The sequence below is a fragment of the Gobio gobio genome (genome assembly GCF_949357685.1).
Source record: "Gobio gobio genome assembly, chromosome: 8".
Lineage (NCBI taxonomy): Eukaryota > Metazoa > Chordata > Actinopteri > Cypriniformes > Gobionidae > Gobio > Gobio gobio.
In genome coordinates this window covers 3,706,095-3,726,643 of record NC_137114.1, presented here as the reverse complement: position 1 = coordinate 3,726,643, position 20,549 = coordinate 3,706,095, and the positions used below count along the sequence as shown (strand labels likewise).

Here is a 20,549-nt window from a genome sequence, read left to right as displayed (position 1 = left end):
AGCAGATGAAGATCATTGGGTAATATGTTGAGTCACACACAAACACACACACACACACACACACACACACACACACACACCATCTCTGTACCATGGTAAAAACACAATAGTCTCTCTCACACATTCACACACACATTCTCTCTCTCACACAAACCATCTCTGTACCATGGTTTAAACACAGTAGTCTCTCTCTCTCTCTCTCTCTCTCTCTCTCACACACACACACACACCATCTCTGTACCGTGGTTTGAACACAGTAGTCTCTCTCTCTCTCTCTCTCTCTCTCTCTCACACACACACACACACACACACACACACAGTCTCGTGACCAGGATTAAACGCGTCTCCAGAAACGCATTGAGACTATATTAATAAACACTGAATGAACAGAAATGTCGTTATACAGCGCAATCATTCGCGATTCATAAGCGAGATCTTCAGAAGTTACTATAATCACACTAATAATGTTCTGTCTTACGTGTGAGACTCGTAGAGCAGGTGTGAATCCTGAATATATGATATATGATATATTCTGCACTTTCCAGCGAGATTAATAAATGCCGGATCGCCGGTTTCTGGTCGCATTGATGTTTTGATCAAATGTGTTTGTGTTGTTGCCGGAAATCCCTTCGCCACCGGAAGCGAGTTTATGCGGCGCTTCCCTGCGCGCCAGCCGCCAAAATAAAAGTCTAAATACAATAAAAGACCATCTACGTATTTTACAAACACTGATCTATTTTATTAAATGCTTGAAAGATCAGGAACAACAGTTGTCATACCATAACAATAGAGTTATACTCCAGGGTCTTCAGTCCAAATTAAGCCCTTAAATACTTACTAAACTATCAAAGAAAAGAGATTCATGTTCATACAGTAGGTCTTTATTACTCCAGATTGATACGAGTGAGGTGTGAAATTGTGTTTAAAGATGAAGGAACAAGCTAATAACATTTGCCCATGAAAAAATAATTTGTAGTAAGTAGGAATTGTTTCCATGTAACCGAGTGATCACATTAATGATAATGAGCCGAGCCGGAATAGGGTTGCCACCCGTCCCGTAAAATACGGAATCGTCCCGTATTTACAAGCAAAATGACGCGTTCCGTATCAAACCAATACGGGACGCGATTTGTTCCGTATTTTACATAGGTCCACACATAGTTCAATAAACACACAATGATTTTGCAGTGTGGAGAATACTGATAGCAAATATAAACAAATCAATTTCACAATAAGTAGTACAGGAGCTCATTTGTGCGTGATTGCGTTTTAGCGGCTTTGTTGTCATAGCGGCGGAGTCTCGAGAACATGAACTGTAGTGTGCCTGTAAAATTGCGCGGTTTTTAAAAAAACATGTCGAGCTCGCGTCGCGTCCACCATCTGGATCTCCAGATGTAGAGCTGAATATCAAAAAGGTATCAATGGGTCTGTCCAGTAACTCATGATGAACCTCAGGCCAACTGCACACTTTAGAGAAGCATTTCAGTGTCTCAGACTGACTGATTTAAAGCAACAGCGGTGACAGACACATCTGTGCTTCTAAAGGTATCCTATAGGCTAGTTTTTTTTAATGGATAATATATTAATATAATATTCCATACATTATCAGAGCTTGGCAGACAGAATTATTATTTTTAGACAGGTTAATTAATAGATTATAGCCTAATAAATGTAATTATTAATTTATAATTTAGCTAATCATACATAACCAATAATTCTGTCATATAAAGTTTATGACATTTAAAATATGTTTTAGATAAAAATGGGACAAATAATAATATATAATGATATATATATATATAATAATATATAAATAATAATAATGATAATATAGTCATAATTAAGTTAAATTAATTAAAACAAATTACATTTTTGAAATTCAAAAAAGTGATTACTGGTTCAGAATGACTGCTTAAAGGGACAGTTCACCCAAAAATGAAAATTCTGTCATCATTTTCTCACCCTCAAGTTGTTCCAAACATGTACACATTTCTTTGTTATGTTGAACACATAGGAAGATTACTATGGAAGTCAATGGTGCCCCCAAAGAAGCCTGGTTACAAACATTCTTCTAAATATCTTCTTTTGTGTTCAGCAGAACAAAGAAACTCATACAGGTCCGGAACATCATGAGGGCGAGTAAATGATGACAGAATTTTCATTTTGGGCTGAACTGTCCCTTTAAAGTGCACCAAATAGGCTACTAAAGAGTTCTTTAGAAATAAATAAAATAATCAAATGTAAAATAATATAAAATGTGTTCTGTTGCAAGTTCACATACTTGATCTCATGTTCTCTTATGGTTTATTATTGAGCTGTCAAGTTGTCAACGTAGAAATAATCATTTCATGACGTGTTTTTTTTTTTTGGGGGGGGGGGGGGGGGTCGGTTTGGGGGGTCGTGAATGGGCGTCCCTTATTTTGCCACACCAAAGGTGGCAACCCTAAGCCGGAATAGAGCATTCAGATTCAGATTCAATACTTCAGAATAATCATATGGAGTAGAAATCATGATTACATTAGCCTATACAGTTTGAAATCAATAGGAATAATAACTTGTTTTATGTGGGAATTCAGGGTAAGCAGACACTGGCCAAATACTTTAAACATGGATGAACCAAGCATAAATATTTCACTCATCAGATCAGAAAGAACACATTTAATTTTAGAAGCATGTGACAGGGACTCAAACAGGTCAACACTTTCATAAGGTTCAGGGGAAATGTATAAAATCATTCATAACAGAAGGCATTCAAATCAAAATTACACATGATCATAATACAGGTTTATGTGGTGTTTGTTCAATAGAGGAGACAGTGGCACATGTAATGATGGTATGAATGAAGAGGATTCGTTCACCTCAAAATGAGCATTTCCTGATAATTGTATAGCTAGTAGTATAGCATTTATTTGTATTTTTTGCTTACACTTTTGAGTGACAGATGTCGTATTTGATTTAGCCTAGTTTTCTCTGTGACGTTTCTTACGGTGTTGAGAGTATCATAAGACAAAAATAAACAATTATTGTATAGCCAACATTTTACATTTGCTATCCCAGTCCTGGAAACAAGGTCTAAATTTAGCGGGATCAGTCGGCTCGGGACGAAACACAGAGTGAATTTTAAGCGGGATTTAAAAAACAGTCCCGCGCAGACCCTCTACATGAAAGGGTTAAACCAGGAAGAGAGGAAATAATTATAATCAGTTGTGGTCTAGGAAGGATATACATAAAAATAAAAGCATTCCTGAAAGCAAACAAAAGTTAGTCAGAGTTAGATGACCCCTAAATCCCAGCCAATGGGATGCTCCGTTTCTGCGGTGCCTTTGGTTTCCAGAGCGCCTCTCAGTTTCTGCCAGAAGACTCTGGTGTCCGCTCCTGGTTTAGGCCAGCTGAGGTACGTCTTCCTCTGGATTAGCCTCTTCATCCTGTAGTACGGAGACAGCTGATGGCTCGGGATGTTCTCCAGGAATACCAGGATAAGGACGTCTTTTTTCTCATCAAAGAGACGGAAACTAGCAACTTGAATCTCCTTGGAACACCACTCACTTTCCAGGTAGTGTCTGCTAATCACACAGATGGTTTTGCGACTACTATAAATGCCATCTACAATGTTATCCATGATAGGTTTGCCGGGCTCAAAGTCCCTGTGATGCAGACACAACTTCCAGCCCTGCTCGCCTTCCAACTGAGGTAACAGTTCCCTCATCACCCACACTTCATCGCGAACATTATAGGAAATAAACGCGTCGTACTGCAAACCTCTGGGCTTCCTCTGATGTTTGTTATCATGGAGAAAAGCCAGAAGGAGGTAGTAAGCATAAATAACCTGCCATCTGAGGAAGTGAAAGAGAAAAGAGCCGAGCAGGGTCACTGAGACGAGTGTGGTCGTGGAGAGGAAACAGAAAAACCCGACATCTACATTACACGAACCCATGTCAAGATCCAGGAGCTTGTGTCCTTTGAGTTTGTTTGGGTAGTTGCATGTGAGTTCATACGCGCTCTCGACCTCTGTGTCATTGCTACTCACGGTCCAGTTGACGAACCAGGCATTGGTGCAGTCGCATGAGAGATAATTCGCTCGCAGATCAACGTAAATCAGTGTTGGGAGAGACTGGATCAAAGTCTCATTAATGGCGGATAATGCGTTATTGCTCACGTGCAGCAGATGAAGTTTACTGAGGTTTGCGTTGATGAGAAAGTCCAAAGACTGCAAGCCAGCTTTGGAGAGGTGCAGTGTCTTGAGGACATGGAGAGGCAGAAATATGTTTCTCGTGAGTGAAATAAACTCATTTCTGCTGAGATCCAGTACCCACAGATAAGGAGTGTGTGTAAATGTGTCCGGATGTAAAGAGTTTATATTGAGATTCTCTGCTTGAAGTTCTTCCAAAGACCACAGTCCCTTGAACAGGTTCGAGGGTAGATAGCGCAGTCCTTTATGACCCTGGCTGAAAATGTTCAGAGTCTTTAGCTTTCTCAGATGCTGAAAGGGTGGTTGTGCCAGAGCCTCCTGACTGTCGTATGAGATATAGTTGTTGTTCAACAGGAGGGTTTTCAGGTTTGGGAGTCTGAAGAACACTGAGTCTTTTATCGAGCCCCGAGAGAGCTTGTTCGATTGCAAATTCAGGAAAAGCAAATTCGTCAATCCGTCGAAGGACCCCGCTTCAATAACCGATATTTGATTGTCTGGTAGAGACAAATTCTTCAGTGATTTTAAGCACTCAAAATCTTCCCTACGGACAGAGTCCAGCTTGTTGTTTGCTAGATCCAAACTCTGAAGTTTTTGGAGATCTTCTTTCCAATATCTGTTGAGAGAGAGTCTGTTAGATCCAATCATCAGAGTCGCCAAGGTTTTCAGATCTCTGAAAGCAAAGTCCTCGATAAAGGAGATATCATTACTGTAAATCTGAAGGGTCCATAATTGGGTTAAGTTGGCAAAATCAGCACAGCTTATGTTCTTTATATTGTTGAAGGTGAGGTCCAAAAGATGAAGACCGGGTAGGCTGCTGATGACAGCCGGGACGCTGTGTAGTCTGTTGTTGGACAGATCAAGCTCGGTTAACTGTGTGCAGAACTGCATCTCGTCTTATGATATGGACGTAATGTTGTTCGACTGCAAGCCTAGAAATCTCAAAGAAGGAATCCGACATGCGTCCCTAATCAGAGCTCTCGCTTTCACATCCCCCAGAGAGTGAAGCCTCAGGCTGGCCAAAGAAGAGAAGGTTTGTAGGAGATCTGTGATCTTCTCCAGGGGTAACTGTATCCCACTCAGATTTAGATGTTGCACACTTTGGAGATACCCTTTGTCCTGCACGTCCCATGTCATGTTTCCAGGAATAGAAGCCAAGACCAAACTATCAAGGCGAGGGAAGATATCAGCAGTGACGCTGAACACGTTCAAAGGATTCTGGAATAAATCCAGGACTCTCAGTCTCAGAGATATGTTGGACACCTCCCAGGTCTGAAAAGAGGGGAAGCCATTACTCCCAATGTGCACTTCCTGTAAGTTTGGAAGTAAAAAGAGCGGCTGAACTTTGCTTACTTTCTTCAGATGATTTCTGGACAGATTTACTTTTCTCAAACTGATCAGGGGTGAAAATGCAGAGAAGTTGATATCAGCGATCAGGTTTTCATTCAGATGCAACACAGTGAGATTCCCCAGATTGCGAAACATCCCTCCCAGGATATCTGTCAGTTTGTTGTAGGCCAGGTTTAACTCCTGCAAAGCCACCAAACCGCCGAACGCTCCTTCCTCCACCTCCCGGATCTTGTTGTGTTGTGCAATAAGACCTTTAAGGTTAGACAGCTGAGAGAAACACTCCTGCTTTATCTTCTGTATTACATTGTCAGAAACGTCCAAATATGTGGCTTTCTCCGGTATATTCCCTGGCACAGAATGCAGGGACTTCTTATTACAAAACACATTTATGTTTTGTGCATATTGCAAAGATCCTCTGACGGTACAGTTCTTGACCGAGTATCCATCTGCGAGATTTATGAAAGCGCAGCAGTAAAGCAGCCATGAAGTCAAACGGCAGTGTTTAATGAAGCACAAACGACGTTCTGTCGTAGACATGTTGTGATCATCCAGTTGGGATTCTTGGCTTTTCTTAGCTTCAGTTTTCCTAGGAAAGAGAACACCAGTGTAAGTGCATTGATAACGGTGTTGAGAAAAGGTTCCCTCACTTAAAAAGAAGTTAGTATGCTTTTAAACTAAAAATAAGAAAGTATACTTTCAGTCTACTTTGTATATACTTCTCAGAAATATTCTTCAAAGTGCACTTAAATATACTTGACTTATACTGACAGAAAAGTCTAAGTATATTTGGCCTATGCTCAATCTTTTGATCGAGATATACTTAAAGTATTCAAAGTATAGGGGAGAGCGGGGCACAAACTAACGCTTTTTGACTTTCTCAGTTTGTGTAAATCCACTTGGGGTTCAGAGTATTTATTGTTTCCCACATTAATTGCACACATGTCTAGTACAATTATGTGGTTTTGTTTAATTAATGCAGTGTATTCTTTTTTCTTGATTTACCCCGAAAGAATGGAAGTGAAATGTGACAACGTGCCCCGTAGGTGGGGTACATTGTAACATGTGGTGGGGCACAATATAACATGACCAAATGACAGATTAAAATGTTACCTAATATCATCAAAAAAATATCCAAGACAAACTAAAATATTTTGTCAACAAAATGCAGTAATTCATTTTTAAAAATAAAATAATGGCATTTTTTAATCATTAAAAATATACTAATTTTTGACTTTGACAACAAACACATCGCTAAATTCAGCATAGTTCAAAACATAATAATAATTAATAATTTCTGAACATTGACTCTCAGTCATTATTCACCCTTTTCTCATGGTTTCTCAAAAGAATTCATAAAAGTATAGAATATAATGGCATATTTCTAATAGGAGCTCATTGTAACGCAGTGTGACAACCAAGCGGCTCCTCCCGCAGTTTCTCTTGAAGCCGATCCGGAAGTGAGTTAAACTGCAGTTCATGGACTGGCCACTAGAGACAGACTCCAGAAGGAGCAGAATCTCATTGAGCTCATGTTAAAATGCCCAACTTTACAGCAGATTAAAACATGTTTACAGTCTGGTACAAATTGTGGTTTTGGTCTATACGGCTAATTTTGCCCTTAATGACGACTGTGAGGGGGGGGGGGGGGTGAATTTTTTTATAACTCATTCGTTTACATTATATAAAGCATTAAAGTTCTGCATAATTAAGGGCGTGGCCACTTCGAGTGACAGGTGGATAGCCATTAATCTGCTGTCTGTTAGTCATCACGTATAAGATTAAAATAATATCGGATTTGTCTTATTTTAAATAAACACAAAAAACAGAGATGAAAACTAAACTTAAGTAAGAAATGTACTTTTGCTATGGTTAAATAAATGTTCAGTAGGCTAATATCTTCCAGAGATTTTTTAATTTTGGCGCTATATATTCTCTAAATAATGTTGATAGGGCAACTAGTAAATACACTAAGTTTCGTCATTCTGGCATGTGTGGAAAGAGTTAAAACATAACCCCGCGTTAGGCTGTGCCCCGCGCTCCCCGGTAATTGTGTTTACTCTTTTGATTGAGTAGCTATTCAATATTTTTTCACATAGTTTTGCATACTGTCTTATAAACTTACATTGTTGAAAATATTGATTTATAAATAACACAGATAATTCTGCATATCTTTAGTGTAGGCTAGTCCACTGGTAGTGTACATAGAAATTCAGTTAAAATCTATTTTACTCTTTCCCACCATTGACTGAATTATCCGGCTATCCATGTTTCCACTGTTATACGATAGGGGGCGCTGTTACACTTCTTCTACTACAGAATCTCAGGGTTAAAACACAGGTCACCCTTATGAAAAAGTATACTTCAAGTTCATTTTATGAAGTATACTTAAGTAAAGACAAAAAAGTCTGGGTTGCTCAGGGAGTTGAGTCAGATGTTTGAAGGTGCTCTTTGGGGTCAGGAATTCAAATGAATGTAGAAAAAAGGAAATCCAAGGCACTCTTCTTCAAAATTATTAAACAGCCTTTATTTTACTGGCTATTTCATAATAGAAAATGTAAAAGACATGGGAAAAAGCAACCCACGTGTAGCGGCACAGATAGCCTTCTTCAGGGTGTGCTTCCTTTTGTATACTGATTAGAAACACCTGAGTGACATGGTAAATTACCACATGAATCATGCCAAACAATCCACTAGGTGGCAGGCTGTAAATGTTCACATGCAACAGAATAAAGAACAACAATCACTAGGTGGCCTGGCCATACATCGGGAATATCCACATTCAGAGAGAGTCCACTAGGTGGCTAACAAATACATATACAGAGAAAATGATCACAAGAAAGACTGAAATCTATTTCTTCATTCAACCCCGAGTACACTGTGTGGCCTGTAAATCGCATTGTAAAAGTAATTTTAATCGGTCACCATCCCACCGTTTCTAACCTCAACCATTAGGCCTTCTGGATTACTGTCATGCACATTTTGGAAGTGTTTTGCCACATGATAATCCAAATTGGCTTTTCTAATGGCATTTTTGTGCTCCGATACTGTCTTTGAGACATCTCTTGGACCGCCCTACGTAAAAGCATCCACATTTACATGATAACCTGTATACCACAAAAGTAGTGTTACAATTAATGAATGCTTTTATGTTTTACATCTTATTTGTCTTGAAATCACAGAATTGTTTACATTCTTTATGTTGGAAGACCCACATTTCTATGAAGCCAAGCAAATCTGTTTTTTTGACAGGAAGATGACTTGGTACTACCCTATTGCGTAGTGTGGGAATTTTATTTTTTATACTTAAGTAATGTTCAAGTATATTTTAAGTATACTTTAAGTAGTAAGTATACTAATATCAATGCACTAGTTACTAGTACTTGTAAGTGTATTATTTCAATACTGCTTGGGACTAAATTGACCCAGTTTTAGTATATAAAAGTAAACGTTTAAGTGTACTATAAGTGTAACAGTAGCACACTTTAAACTTTAAGCATCTGTACTACAAGTGAACTTATAAGTATACTAGTAGTTTTTTTTTCTCTTAGTTTATTAGTAGAGAAGTGTACTCTCAGTAAACTACTAGTTTGTACTGCAAGTATACTTATAAGTTTTCTTTAAGTGAACATAGCATCATACTTATAGTTTACTATGTATATATTATTTTTTAACTTTAAGTATGCTACTATGTTCAAATGTAAGTATTAATTTTGCTATACTTGAACAATATCTTTAACTGTACTTTAACTAATTTACTAAAAAAAACATTTTATTATAGCTTCATGCATCCTTTTTATCAACGCTTCAATGTGGGCACGTTTCATAAAGAAAGGCAACATTTTGAGCATAAAGCTGAGAAAATCAAATTTTTGTCAGCCTTGATCAGATTCAGAGTGATGATCAAACACAGATGGAGTCGATCGAGTCCATCAACATCTCCAAAGCTTCACAGTCGTTTCCTCTTCATGGGTTCATCAGTTAATTCAGGAACATTAGGCAGTTTTGAACTTATGCAGTTTAATGTTTGATGATCACGTTATTTTACATTTGCGCGAGCAATCTTCTATCACTTGTTTCTGCTTCTTTTTCTCCTGTGTTTTAACCCTGAGATTCTGTAGTAGAAGTGTAACAGCGCCCCCTCCCATATAACAGTGGAAACATGGATAGCCGGATAATTCAGTCAATGGTGGGAAAGAGTCAAGTAGATTTTAACTAAATTTCTATGTACACTACCAGTGGACTAGCCTACACTAAAGATATGCAGAATTAGGGATCTGTTTTATTTATAAATCAATATTTTCAACAATGTAAGTTTAATAAGACTTTATGTGTCACACCCTGGTGGTGTAGAAAAACACAGTGAAGGCGAAATCAGATCAAGTTTACTTAGAATACTCTCGATCAAAAGATTAGTACAGGCCAAACTTTTCTGTCAGTTTAAGTCAAGTATACTTTGTGCAATTTGAAGTATATTTCTGAGAAGTATGTAAAAAGTAGATTGCAATTATTATTTTTAGTTTAAAAGAAGTATACTAATAGCCAGTGTTGGGGAAAGTTATTTTGAAAAGTAATGCATTACAATATTGCGTTACTCCCTTAAAAAGTTACTAATTACGTTACTTAGTTACTTTTTAAGAAAAGTAATGCGTTACGTTACTTTTGCATTACTTTTTCTCACCTGAGCTGGGCTTGTTTTTGTTTTGTTTTTTATAACAAAAAAGTTATATTTTTCTTCATACCAAAATTGAAATAATAAGCCCCAGGCTGAGATAAAAATGCAAATTCACGCATGAACAGTAGAGGGCGCAGCTCTGCTCTGCTGCCATTCTGGATAATGGTAGAATAGGATGCAGGAGAAAAAAGTTTTACCAATAAAAACAAAAAATCTAGTAATTTTCATCATCAAAGGTCAGCAGCAAGACATTGGTAAATTAAATATAAAGGTAGATTATGCATAAAAATTGTTGTTTTATTTAACATTTAATTATTGGAGGTTTGCATAGTACTCTGATTTTGCATTTGACTGATTTTATTTATTTTGAGGAGTACAGAATCTTTATTGTGCAAGTGAGATAAATAAATGCTCACATTTAGTCTGGAACTACAATAACCATCATGTTTACACACAACACCTCTGCACTTATTTTTCTCAACATGGGGGCAGGAGAGCTGTCAGTCAAATTAATGTGAAAAAGTAACTTGCGTTACTTTTTTGAAAAAGTAACTCAGATATATTTAGTGAATTTGAAAAGTAATGCGTTACTTTACTAGTTACTTGGAAAAAGTAATATTATTACGTAACTCAAGTTACTTGTAATGCTTTACCCCCAACACTGCTAATAGCACACTTGAATAAACTTATTGTTCGTATGGAGAAGAAGAAGCAGAAACAAGTGATAGAGAAAATGTAAAATAACATGATCATAAAACATGATAAGTTCAAAACGGCCTAATGTTCTTGAGTGCATGTCAAACCCATGAAGAGGAAACGACTGAAGCTTTGTAGATGTTGATGGACTCGATCGACTCTGAATCTGATCCGGATGAAGTCTTTGACTAAAATGTGATTTTGTTTGAAATGTTGCTTTTTTTAAATGAAACTTGCACATTCAAGTGTTGATAAAAAAGGATACATGAAGCTATAATAAAATGTTTTTAAAGAGTTAAATGTATTTCAAGTTACTTAACTAAATTAATACCTATATTTGAACATAGCAGTATACTTAAAGTGCAAAAATAATATATACAGTAAGCTATAAGTACGATGTTGTGTTCACTTAAAGAAAACTTATAAGTATGCAGTATAAACTAGTAGTTTACTGAGAATGTATTTCAAAGTGTACTTTAATAAACAACATTTTTTTTACTACTTGTATTCAAATATTAAATTACTAATATACTTATAAGTTCACTTTGTAGTACAGATGCAGTACACATGAGAAACGTAGTTGTGTACTTAAAGTTTGCTACTGTTACACTTATAGTACACTTAAACGTTTACTTGTATAAATCCCTGTGCATTGAGACAACGCTTTAGATATACTGTATGCACATTGCACAGAAAAATCCTTTAAAAATGTAATTAGGTGTATCTATACTTACGAAAAGTGAGGAAATCTGCTGAAAATGAAGTAAACACTGTTCAAGCCAAATTAGAAATAGATTGTTGGGGATATATGAAAATATCTGGGATAGCCTACACACAGACTTTGAGAAAGCATGCATGTCACTTATGTTTAGGTTTTAACTAGTAAAGAATACTTAAATTTTCCAGTGGCAACTGCTTCAGTAAATTAATATCAACACCTTGTGCGCACACTTAAACTAGAGCCTTATTTTCTTCAGAAAGACCTCTTTTGATTGAAAACGCTCTAAGAAAGAGCATTATTATTTTCAGAGAAGCTCAAATCACCACATTTAGAAAAAGTATTTGAAATGTGTAAAGGAACTGTTGTACAACGAGAACTGACCACAATCAAAATGGGTAATGTCGATTCGAGTCAGATGAGCGTTTTTATTGGATTATTTGAACTCTTACCTTTAAACAATTCCAAGTAAATGCACAGCAAATAATCCTGAAGCAGGTCACCTCGATTCACCTTAATGACAATACACGGTAATTACACAGTTTGCCTTACTCTTAAAGTTCTGACATTTTCAGGAACTGAAACCCTTTTGCTTCTGTTGCTTCACTTCTTATTCCCATAAATTATACTAGAAAATCACAAGCGGTCCAGAAGGATGAAGGATGTGAAAGGAAGTTGAATGTTGCAATAAGGCCCAACAGAAGTGTTCTTAAAATGTCTTTATGCTGCAATGGATATGTCAAGATGTCCTGAATAATCTGCCACTAGCAAAAGTGTAAGACGCATATAGTGAGGTTGATCTTAAACAGATATGCCACATATGTATTTTTGCACACCATGTGATCATGCAGTCTAGATTTTATAATGATTCTGTGAAAGATAGTTTTGTGCTTTTGCATGAGCTGAATGTAACCAATCAGAGCATTCCATGGTATTCTCGTGTTGCATCTTTGCAAAGTACAAATTGTGTGTTTATCTTATAGTTCAGAGAGTCTCTCTCGGTAAATGAAGCTCCCGGCCGCTAATAAACTAGCAATCTAGGAGTGTTGTCTGGTATGTGCTGCAGCACGTAATAGAAGAGAAGTACTAAAGTTCGAGATAGTTGACTTGCTCTTCAGACGGGACGCCGACATCAGGTTAGGACTAGACGGCCTTTGTAAGAAGGCAAGGAGCTACAACTTGATCTTTGTTTGAACAAAAGTTGTTTTAAAAATAAAAGAATGAACTGTAAACTGTTAAGCTGTTAACTGTTAAGCAATATCACTCGAGCAAGAGAGCTATTTTCCAGAGTAGGCTATCAGCATGATTGCAAAATGCAATGTTAATTTTATACAACATAATAATAGGTCTTGACCGTTTTTATAGACAACGTTGTCATTTTTTTGGTACAATTTTTGCTCTATTTTTCCTACAAAAATAGATTCAAACAGAGCAGAAGAGTGTCATCTCTCAGCAGTGTTTCGTTCTGGAATAATTCGCTGATTCTAGAATCCATAACGCCGCCAACTATACTGGCAGTTTATAGTTTCATAGACCAGTGATAATTACATTTCCCCAACATTTCATATTTCTATAACTAAAATATTATATTTAGAACATAAATCTAAAAAATCTCATGACTATTTAGGCAATTTTATTTAGGATTTTGTTGATACTGATTTAATTTAATTCTTATAATAGCCATATAGTGTATCGTGATAAATAGTGTTATTACTTAAAAAGATGGTCAACAATATGTAACTTTACTTTATAAGTGGTGTGCCCTAAAAAGGGAGCATGCAGTTTTGAGAACACTAAGGAAAGAGCGCGTTCTTTTCGTCTGTTTGGATCCTTCAAACACAAGTGTGCACTGCCTGTTTGGTTGAACTGTTTACACGTCGAAAGAGTGCGATTTGACAACAAAACGCGTGTCCACAGTGCATGATTTACCATATAAGCGCGCATTTTTAACGTGCGCTCTGGGGTCACCTAAAATGCATGTTGGAAACGCATGTTTTTTAAAATAGCAAATCATGCGTCGAGGACGCACACTTTGATATTAAAAACGTGCGTTTTCTGTGACCCCAGAGCGCACGTTAAAAATGCGTGTTTATATGGTCAATCACGCGTCGAAGACACGCGTTTTGCTGTCAAATCGCATGCTTTTGCCATATTTCTGGCCATGTGCTTGTGTATGTCATGTCTTCGGTCTATTGTCAACCCCACCCATCTTGTTATCTGATTATTGGTTAATTTGCCCCACCTGTTCTCCCTCATTACCTGCCTTGTTTGTTCCCTTTATATTCTCCTTGTGTCTGCAGTCATGTGCTGGTCCGTTTTCTGATGTCTTCTGTTCCTTGTCGGTTTCCCTCCCTGCTTCATGTCTCCGGATTTCTTGTATATGTATATTTTGGTTTCCCCCCTTGTGGGTAGTTTTGTTTTATATTATTATTAATAAAAACCACATTTCCTGCATTTGAGTCTGAGCTCCCACCCATACAACAACCCTGACATACATGCTCTGGCATTTGTGTTTTTTTCAGTTACTTATAAACACATTAATGGCAAAAGTGTAATTACACTGTATTCAGCACAAACTGGGCTACCATAATATCTGAGCAACATGTATGTACATGCTTGTATTTTTGAGAGAAAAATGTTTATGCATGGTTTTTGAAAAAAAAAAAAAAGTGTTTTAAAATTAAGGCCTCAAAACACAATAGATATGTGTTCCACAAGACTTTTGACTAATGGGTGTTGTTGCCTAGACTTTTTGCTTCAAAATGATGTGAGAATCATTGAGCCTACTCATTCACATACAACAATATATTAATTTACATTTTGTAAGACACTTTTTCTTTACAGAGGCCGTATGCGAGGAGGCGTGAACGATAATGAATAATGCTGAGATTCACATCTGAGATAACAAAAGACCTGCATAATGAGCCGCATAATGAATGAGCCTTTGAGTCAGGTGTGACGGAGGGGAACTCCTTACACAATTTACAAAATAAATATATTTTGTTGTAGTTTATTTAGAATATAGTCAACAAAGGCCCATTACAAAGGCCTATTATATTTTAAATGATCAAAAGATGTGACATTACTATTTTTAATGTTTTTGAAAGAAGTCTCATGCTAAAAAAAACTGTAATGTTGTGACATTGAGTACAATTCAGTGTTCAGTAGATACAAATAACTGAATAATTGGTAATGATGAATGTTATAAGTACAATATTTGGGATGTAAAACAACGTGATGCAATGATTTCATAATGTTGCGTATAGGGTGAATTCAGGTTGATTGGGACACTTTTTCCCAGTCATTTCAATGGCAAAAATCATTTCTGAATCATTTGATTTTGTAAACGATCTGATAAACACAATACTCAAATATCATTTCGAGCTTCGATTCATTTATGAGATGCGCCGTGCAATGTCATGATTGTAGGCTTTTGTCTGCTATATTTGCTTCTTATTTATTAAATCCAGGCAATTGGCTGATGAAACCTTGATTAAAATTAAGATACAATTTATACAAAACAAAATTCACTTTAACCCTCTGGACTCTAAGGCTTTTATGTGGCCCTGAAGAAGTTTTGTTCAGCTCTTACGGTGATATTTTGGAGAGCAAACGGTTTCAATAAACTCCAGGAAACATCAGTAAAGGCTGGCCATCATTCGGTCGGGGTCCGCTACACAACGTGACAACCTGCTTGCACAGAGAGCGTGCTGGGACTATTTTCAGGCGCTGTGTAATATCATTGCGCCGCTGCACTCATGGTATGGCAGTAAAGTTCCTTGATTATTACGCAGGAATGAGAGTATTGTTCCTAGCCATATCGGCCTAGAAAATCACAAATTTTCATTTTCCGTCTGTCTTAGTACACAATGTAACTACCCACATCACAGCATGTAAATATGAAAATGTTGGCATTGTTTTGTCACTTATTGAGCAGTAGGCTAGCTGGAGCCGTTTACCTCTAGTCTTTGTACTAAGCTAGGCTAGCTGGAGCCATTTACCTCCAGTCTTTGTGCTAAGCTAGGTTAGCGGTGGGTGCGTCAGACAGAGTTATAGCACGGAGATGAGAATGGGATGTATTCACAAAAAGTCAGCGTGTTCCTTTAAAGCTGAAATAACTTCCTGTGCCTTACCCACGAGGCTGCATTGAAGGAACAAAGGCTACAAAATAAGCATCAACTTCAGCTTCTCTGAAAGGAGGCATAAGTTTAATATATTTACTGATATAAATGCAGAAACAGCAGAAGGCGGAACGGAACCAACAGGCGAAACGGTGGACACCGTAAAAGAGGGTGGTCAAGACAGAGGTACGGGCACTGGCTTTTTCAATGCTTCTAGACCTAATTTATGCAATTGAATATCCCGCTCCTTCTCCGTGTCTATAACGCGCAGCCTTGTCATTGGAGGCTCACATTCCTGTTTTTTTTATTTCTAAGTCTAATCTCCAACCTGGGATCATATGGTTGGGACTCGCTCAGTATCTAAAAAAACAGCAGGTGCCTCTGCCAGAATGCCATCCTCCACTAACTGTCATACACCTCTTTTTTATTACTTGTTTAGTAGCCTCTCGTCACTTGAATGTTAAAAAAATCTGCGATCGATACCAGATCTGTTTTTCTGCAGCTTTCAAATACCTCTGTGGTAGGAGAAAGAGTGAAGGCTGTCAAATCGAATTCCCACAAGAGGTATCTCTCCCCCCCCCCCCCACGAAGACATATCAAACAACAAAAAGTTCAACTTACCAATTTGTTTCTTTCACTATTTGGCGTTCAACTACGTCATCCCGGACGAGCCCCCAATTGTTACGTCTTTAGTCTTTAGGGTAAATAGGGAACGACGAACAATAAAGAAAGAGGAGAGACTGAGGAGCTCCAACTCTCCAGACCCAGAGCAACAAGTAATCAAACAACATTCGATTTGAATGGGTGTTTCTGCATTTTATTTTCACCTTTAAGCAGTGATCAAAATTCAATAGAAAGCAAATATGAAGCAAAGCAACATTTTACAAATAAACCCAAAAACAAACATTACGTCGGGAGGAGGGCCCAAACAAAAGAAAACAAAAAATATCTCTACCTAAAAGGGGTAAGCATTAAATTACCTACATTAAAGAAAAACAAACAAAACAACAGATAACTTCCCTCACTCCCTAACTAACCATTAAACAGGAGAAAATATATGAGTATCCTCCTCCCTACATTACCCATAAATGTAGGGTTTGGAGAACGGATCCGCCTCAAACGCCGCATGTCTCTCTTCAGCTTTATACTGGACTCCTCCGGACACCGTGGCCAGATCGATCAATGAACACAGGAAAGGAGAACGATAGAGAGAGAGAAACACACTCCAAGAACACTCCTTGTAACAGAAACACAAATATGAATACGTCCATGGACGTAACACAGTACTTTTTAAAAATCTTAACCTGCCTACAAAATCCACCAGATTACTACTACTACTAGTTTAAATACATTTTTTTCTGGATTTAGATTTTTAAAATGTACTGTATAATAGTACTATTTGATTGAACATTTAAATGTTGCATTTCGCTGGTAGTATATGACTGGCTTTATATTTTTGAATGTACTGTAAGGGAATAGTAATATTTTTTATGTTTTAAAAGCCATTACAATGATGAAAACATGACATGTTTTGGTGAGTTCATAATGTAATCATTTTCTCATAATGTAAAAATTTAGCTCAAGATGTTATTACATTTTGAGAAAATCATCACATTATGAACATTTTATTATAATAATGTAATACTATATTAAATGATGTGCAGTTTTTACATTATGAGTTGCTGCAAATGCTAACAACAGCAAGCAAAACATCCCTCATGCTGGACTCCAGTGAAGCTGAATGATTTCATAGAGAAAGTCCAGAGAAGCACAACTATTTGCTAATCGCTTAATTGACCTATAGGGAAGGATGAAATGATTGGCTCTGGCCTGAATCCACTGATATGATTGGATGCTGTAACGTTAGATATGTAACAAGCTCCTGCTTTTCTGAGAAACGATTATGTTAACTCAGCATGTTTTCTACATATCTGCAAACATATTATGGTGTTTTTATGCTTTAGTACAGTCATAACTTACATACAGCCCCTTTAATGCTAATCACACGACAAAAGAAAACTCTCAATAAGAATCAATGTATATTTAATTTAATTCATATTTAATTCATACAGAGAAGACAATGCCATGTTTTACATTAGGTGTGTGTGTGTCTGGAATGACCAGTGTTTGATCCCCAGCCGTTTTTGTGCAAGTATCCGATGCCTAGTGTTTTTAAAATCGGTTCAGATTTAGACAGTCCTGTAGTGTGTTCCAGCTTATAACGTATAATACAGTCTCTTTATTATCCGGACACATGTCATTCAGGCCAACACACCACCAATGATGACGGCCACTATGACTCCGAGCAGCACACAACAGACAATAATCACCGTCTTCTTCTGGATTTCACAAATCAACACATGGGGAAAGCATTCCAGGCAGCATGAACAGGAGGAAAGAAGAGTTACTGCAATGACCCAGGTGGAAATATCACTGCATATTTAAAGATTCGTGGAGAGCAGTTTGAGGATGTTGGTGTTTTTCATTGAATTTGCAGATAATGAGAAAGCAGAAAGCAGCTCAACCCCGCTCTCCACGACGGCATCGTGTTGAATGTAAGGAGTGTAGCAAGAGCGTTGATCCGTCTTCCCGCTCTCTCCCAATGGATTGCACACATGCCACAACACAGTAAGCACACATGTAACACACAGCGATACAAAACACAAACAGATGTTGGGAAATAAATAGTGCTTATAAAAGTATTCACCCTCACTGGACACTCTACTATCCCTATCTAACAGAAATATAAAAATATATACAAAAACAAATTAGACTATACGTCACAATAAAATCTGTGACATGTAGACCTTTGTTTGTGTGTTTTTGACCAACACTGTTAACGTTAAATGACGTGAGAACAGTTAGTTATTTCGGTTTGTATGTTAGCAGGGACTCAATAACTTTAATCGTAACTTAATGAGAGTATAACAACCATAAAATCCTCTCAGGATTCCTGGAATCAGTGTTACAGCATTTTTGGAGCATAAACACCATCAAACCAATGAGAGCTTCGGATTTTCCAATGTTTCTCTATGGCGCTGAAACCTAAAGACGTCCGAGTTTCGGTCCGGTTACTCAACTGCCATTGGCTCATCTGCGTTCGAGGGGAGGGGCTTAACGATAGGTCAATTGACAATGAAAGGCGAGGAGACTCTCACTCTGTAAGATTTTTCCGTGTTTTAATGTGTTCATAGAGATTTTGAAACTTGCAACGTGCGTTAGCACACAGACCAAAACACACACACACACACACACACACACACATTCCCACACGGGCCGCACATCTCAAAGCAGAATAACAGGCTGTAGCTTTGGTTTTCTGAGGAACGAGTGTGTGATTTAAAGCATGTTTCCTACATATCAAGCACATTATGGTGTTTTTATGCTTTAGTATAGTGAAAAACGTACATACAGCACCTTTAACTCGACTTCTACAAAATGATGAATAAAGGAAGTACATTAGTTGTGTTTATTGCTTTTTTGTGTCTATTCAATTTATGGTGTTGTAAATTGAATCATATATTACATGTACAGCATTATTGTATTTTGTACATGCAACTTAGTTTGAACGTTTTGGCATTGATGGTAATTTCCGGCTAGGGGTCGCTATGACATCTTCTGAAAGAGTAGAGAATCTCCTGATCAAAACACAGGAGAAGAAGAAGCAGAAACAAGAGACATCATATGTAATCATATGCACATGTAAAATAACGTGATCATCAACACTAAAAAGCATTTAAATCAAAACGGCCTGTTCCTGAATGAAATGTGCACGTGTTTGAGTGTGTTTTAAATGCCATTACAAAGCAATTGATTGGTTTTGTTTAACTCTGAAACGTTTTTCGAGTTGTGTTGGTAAATTGCCACCCATTGTCCAAATATATAATGGATCTTTTAAATAACGTGGATCTTTCATGGGTTTTCTACTACATATTTCAGTAAGAGACATCATTTATGTTCATTTAAGCCATGCAAGTCTTAACACAAAGTCAGAGTCCAGATCTCGACAAACAATGAAGAAAACAGCCGTGGCCAGATGTGCAAAGATAAAGAGAGCTGCTGAATCCACACAGAATCACTGCAAATGACTGATATGGGTATAATTACTGCAAAAAATGACGACACGTTTCTGTAATAAAATATCTTTGTTGATCAAATTAAAAAAAGTCCAGAAAGTGAATACTTTTTCTAGGCACTGTACACCGCAGCCCATCTCACAAACCAGCTATTTTTCATCTTATCACACACTCAGTCTGTACATAATTTCCCTTTTGAATGTTTTGGATATATCACACATAAGAGAAGATGGAAACCGAAAGCACATAGACAGGAGATGTCTCTCGGTCAGCTCAATCCGATGGCTAGAGAGATGATGAGGATGAGGAGACAGACGGACACACAGCTGCCTATCAGGATCAGCTTCTGTGGAGGACATGGACACAGAGCACAGGTCTTCACTTCAGCCCATCCATTCATGATATAGTTACAATAGAGGTTTGTTCTCCAGGCAGAGCGTAGCCAGTAGGTCGTAAGCTCTCCGTAAAGTAATGTGCAGTCGCATAATGCGACGTTTACCCTCAATGAGCGGACGTTGAGCTGAACGCTGTCAATTTATTAGATTGAGTTAGACTGAAACTGGCTAACCTCGCTCCTAAATGACAGCTTCTGGCAGTGTTGACCCCGCCCACAGGGACGGGTCAAGTTGTTTATTCTTGTGCAATTGGAAAGCTTTTTACCTTTATTAATGGAATACACCTCAATGATGGAGAAAACGGTGTTGACAGCACACAGACAGAGCTTCTCATG

At 37.6% G+C, this 20,549-nt stretch overlaps 3 protein-coding genes across 4 annotated transcripts in view; all 3 read right to left on the bottom strand.

The window, feature by feature from the left end:
* rabgef1l (RAB guanine nucleotide exchange factor (GEF) 1, like) overlaps positions 1–818 on the bottom strand; it is a 14,398-nt gene extending 13,580 nt beyond the window's left edge. The window contains exon 1 of one of the 2 annotated variants that reach the window (XM_079824385.1): positions 479–818. The gene's annotated coding sequence lies outside the window, so the exon portion shown is untranslated. The remainder of the gene's footprint in view (positions 1–478) is intronic. The other variant, XM_079824384.1, reaches the window with a different exon arrangement.
* Positions 819–2,369: 1,551 nt separating this feature from the next.
* Positions 2,370–12,219, bottom strand: LOC307131004 (toll-like receptor 13). Its single transcript, XM_079824379.1, has 2 exons — positions 12,075–12,219; positions 2,370–6,122 (listed from the first exon to the last, which is right to left on the bottom strand). Exon 2 carries the CDS (start codon positions 5,075–5,077, stop codon positions 3,272–3,274), a length of 1,806 nt encoding a protein of 601 aa, XP_079680505.1. The 5' UTR covers positions 5,078–6,122; positions 12,075–12,219; the 3' UTR covers positions 2,370–3,271.
* Positions 12,220–17,770: 5,551 nt separating this feature from the next.
* The window catches only part of stx1a (syntaxin 1A (brain)), a 28,433-nt gene continuing 25,654 nt past the window's right edge, over positions 17,771–20,549 (bottom strand). The window contains exon 10 of the mRNA XM_079824397.1: positions 17,771–20,165. Coding sequence (XP_079680523.1) covers positions 20,088–20,165 — 78 coding nt within the window. The 3' untranslated portion in view covers positions 17,771–20,087. The remainder of the gene's footprint in view (positions 20,166–20,549) is intronic.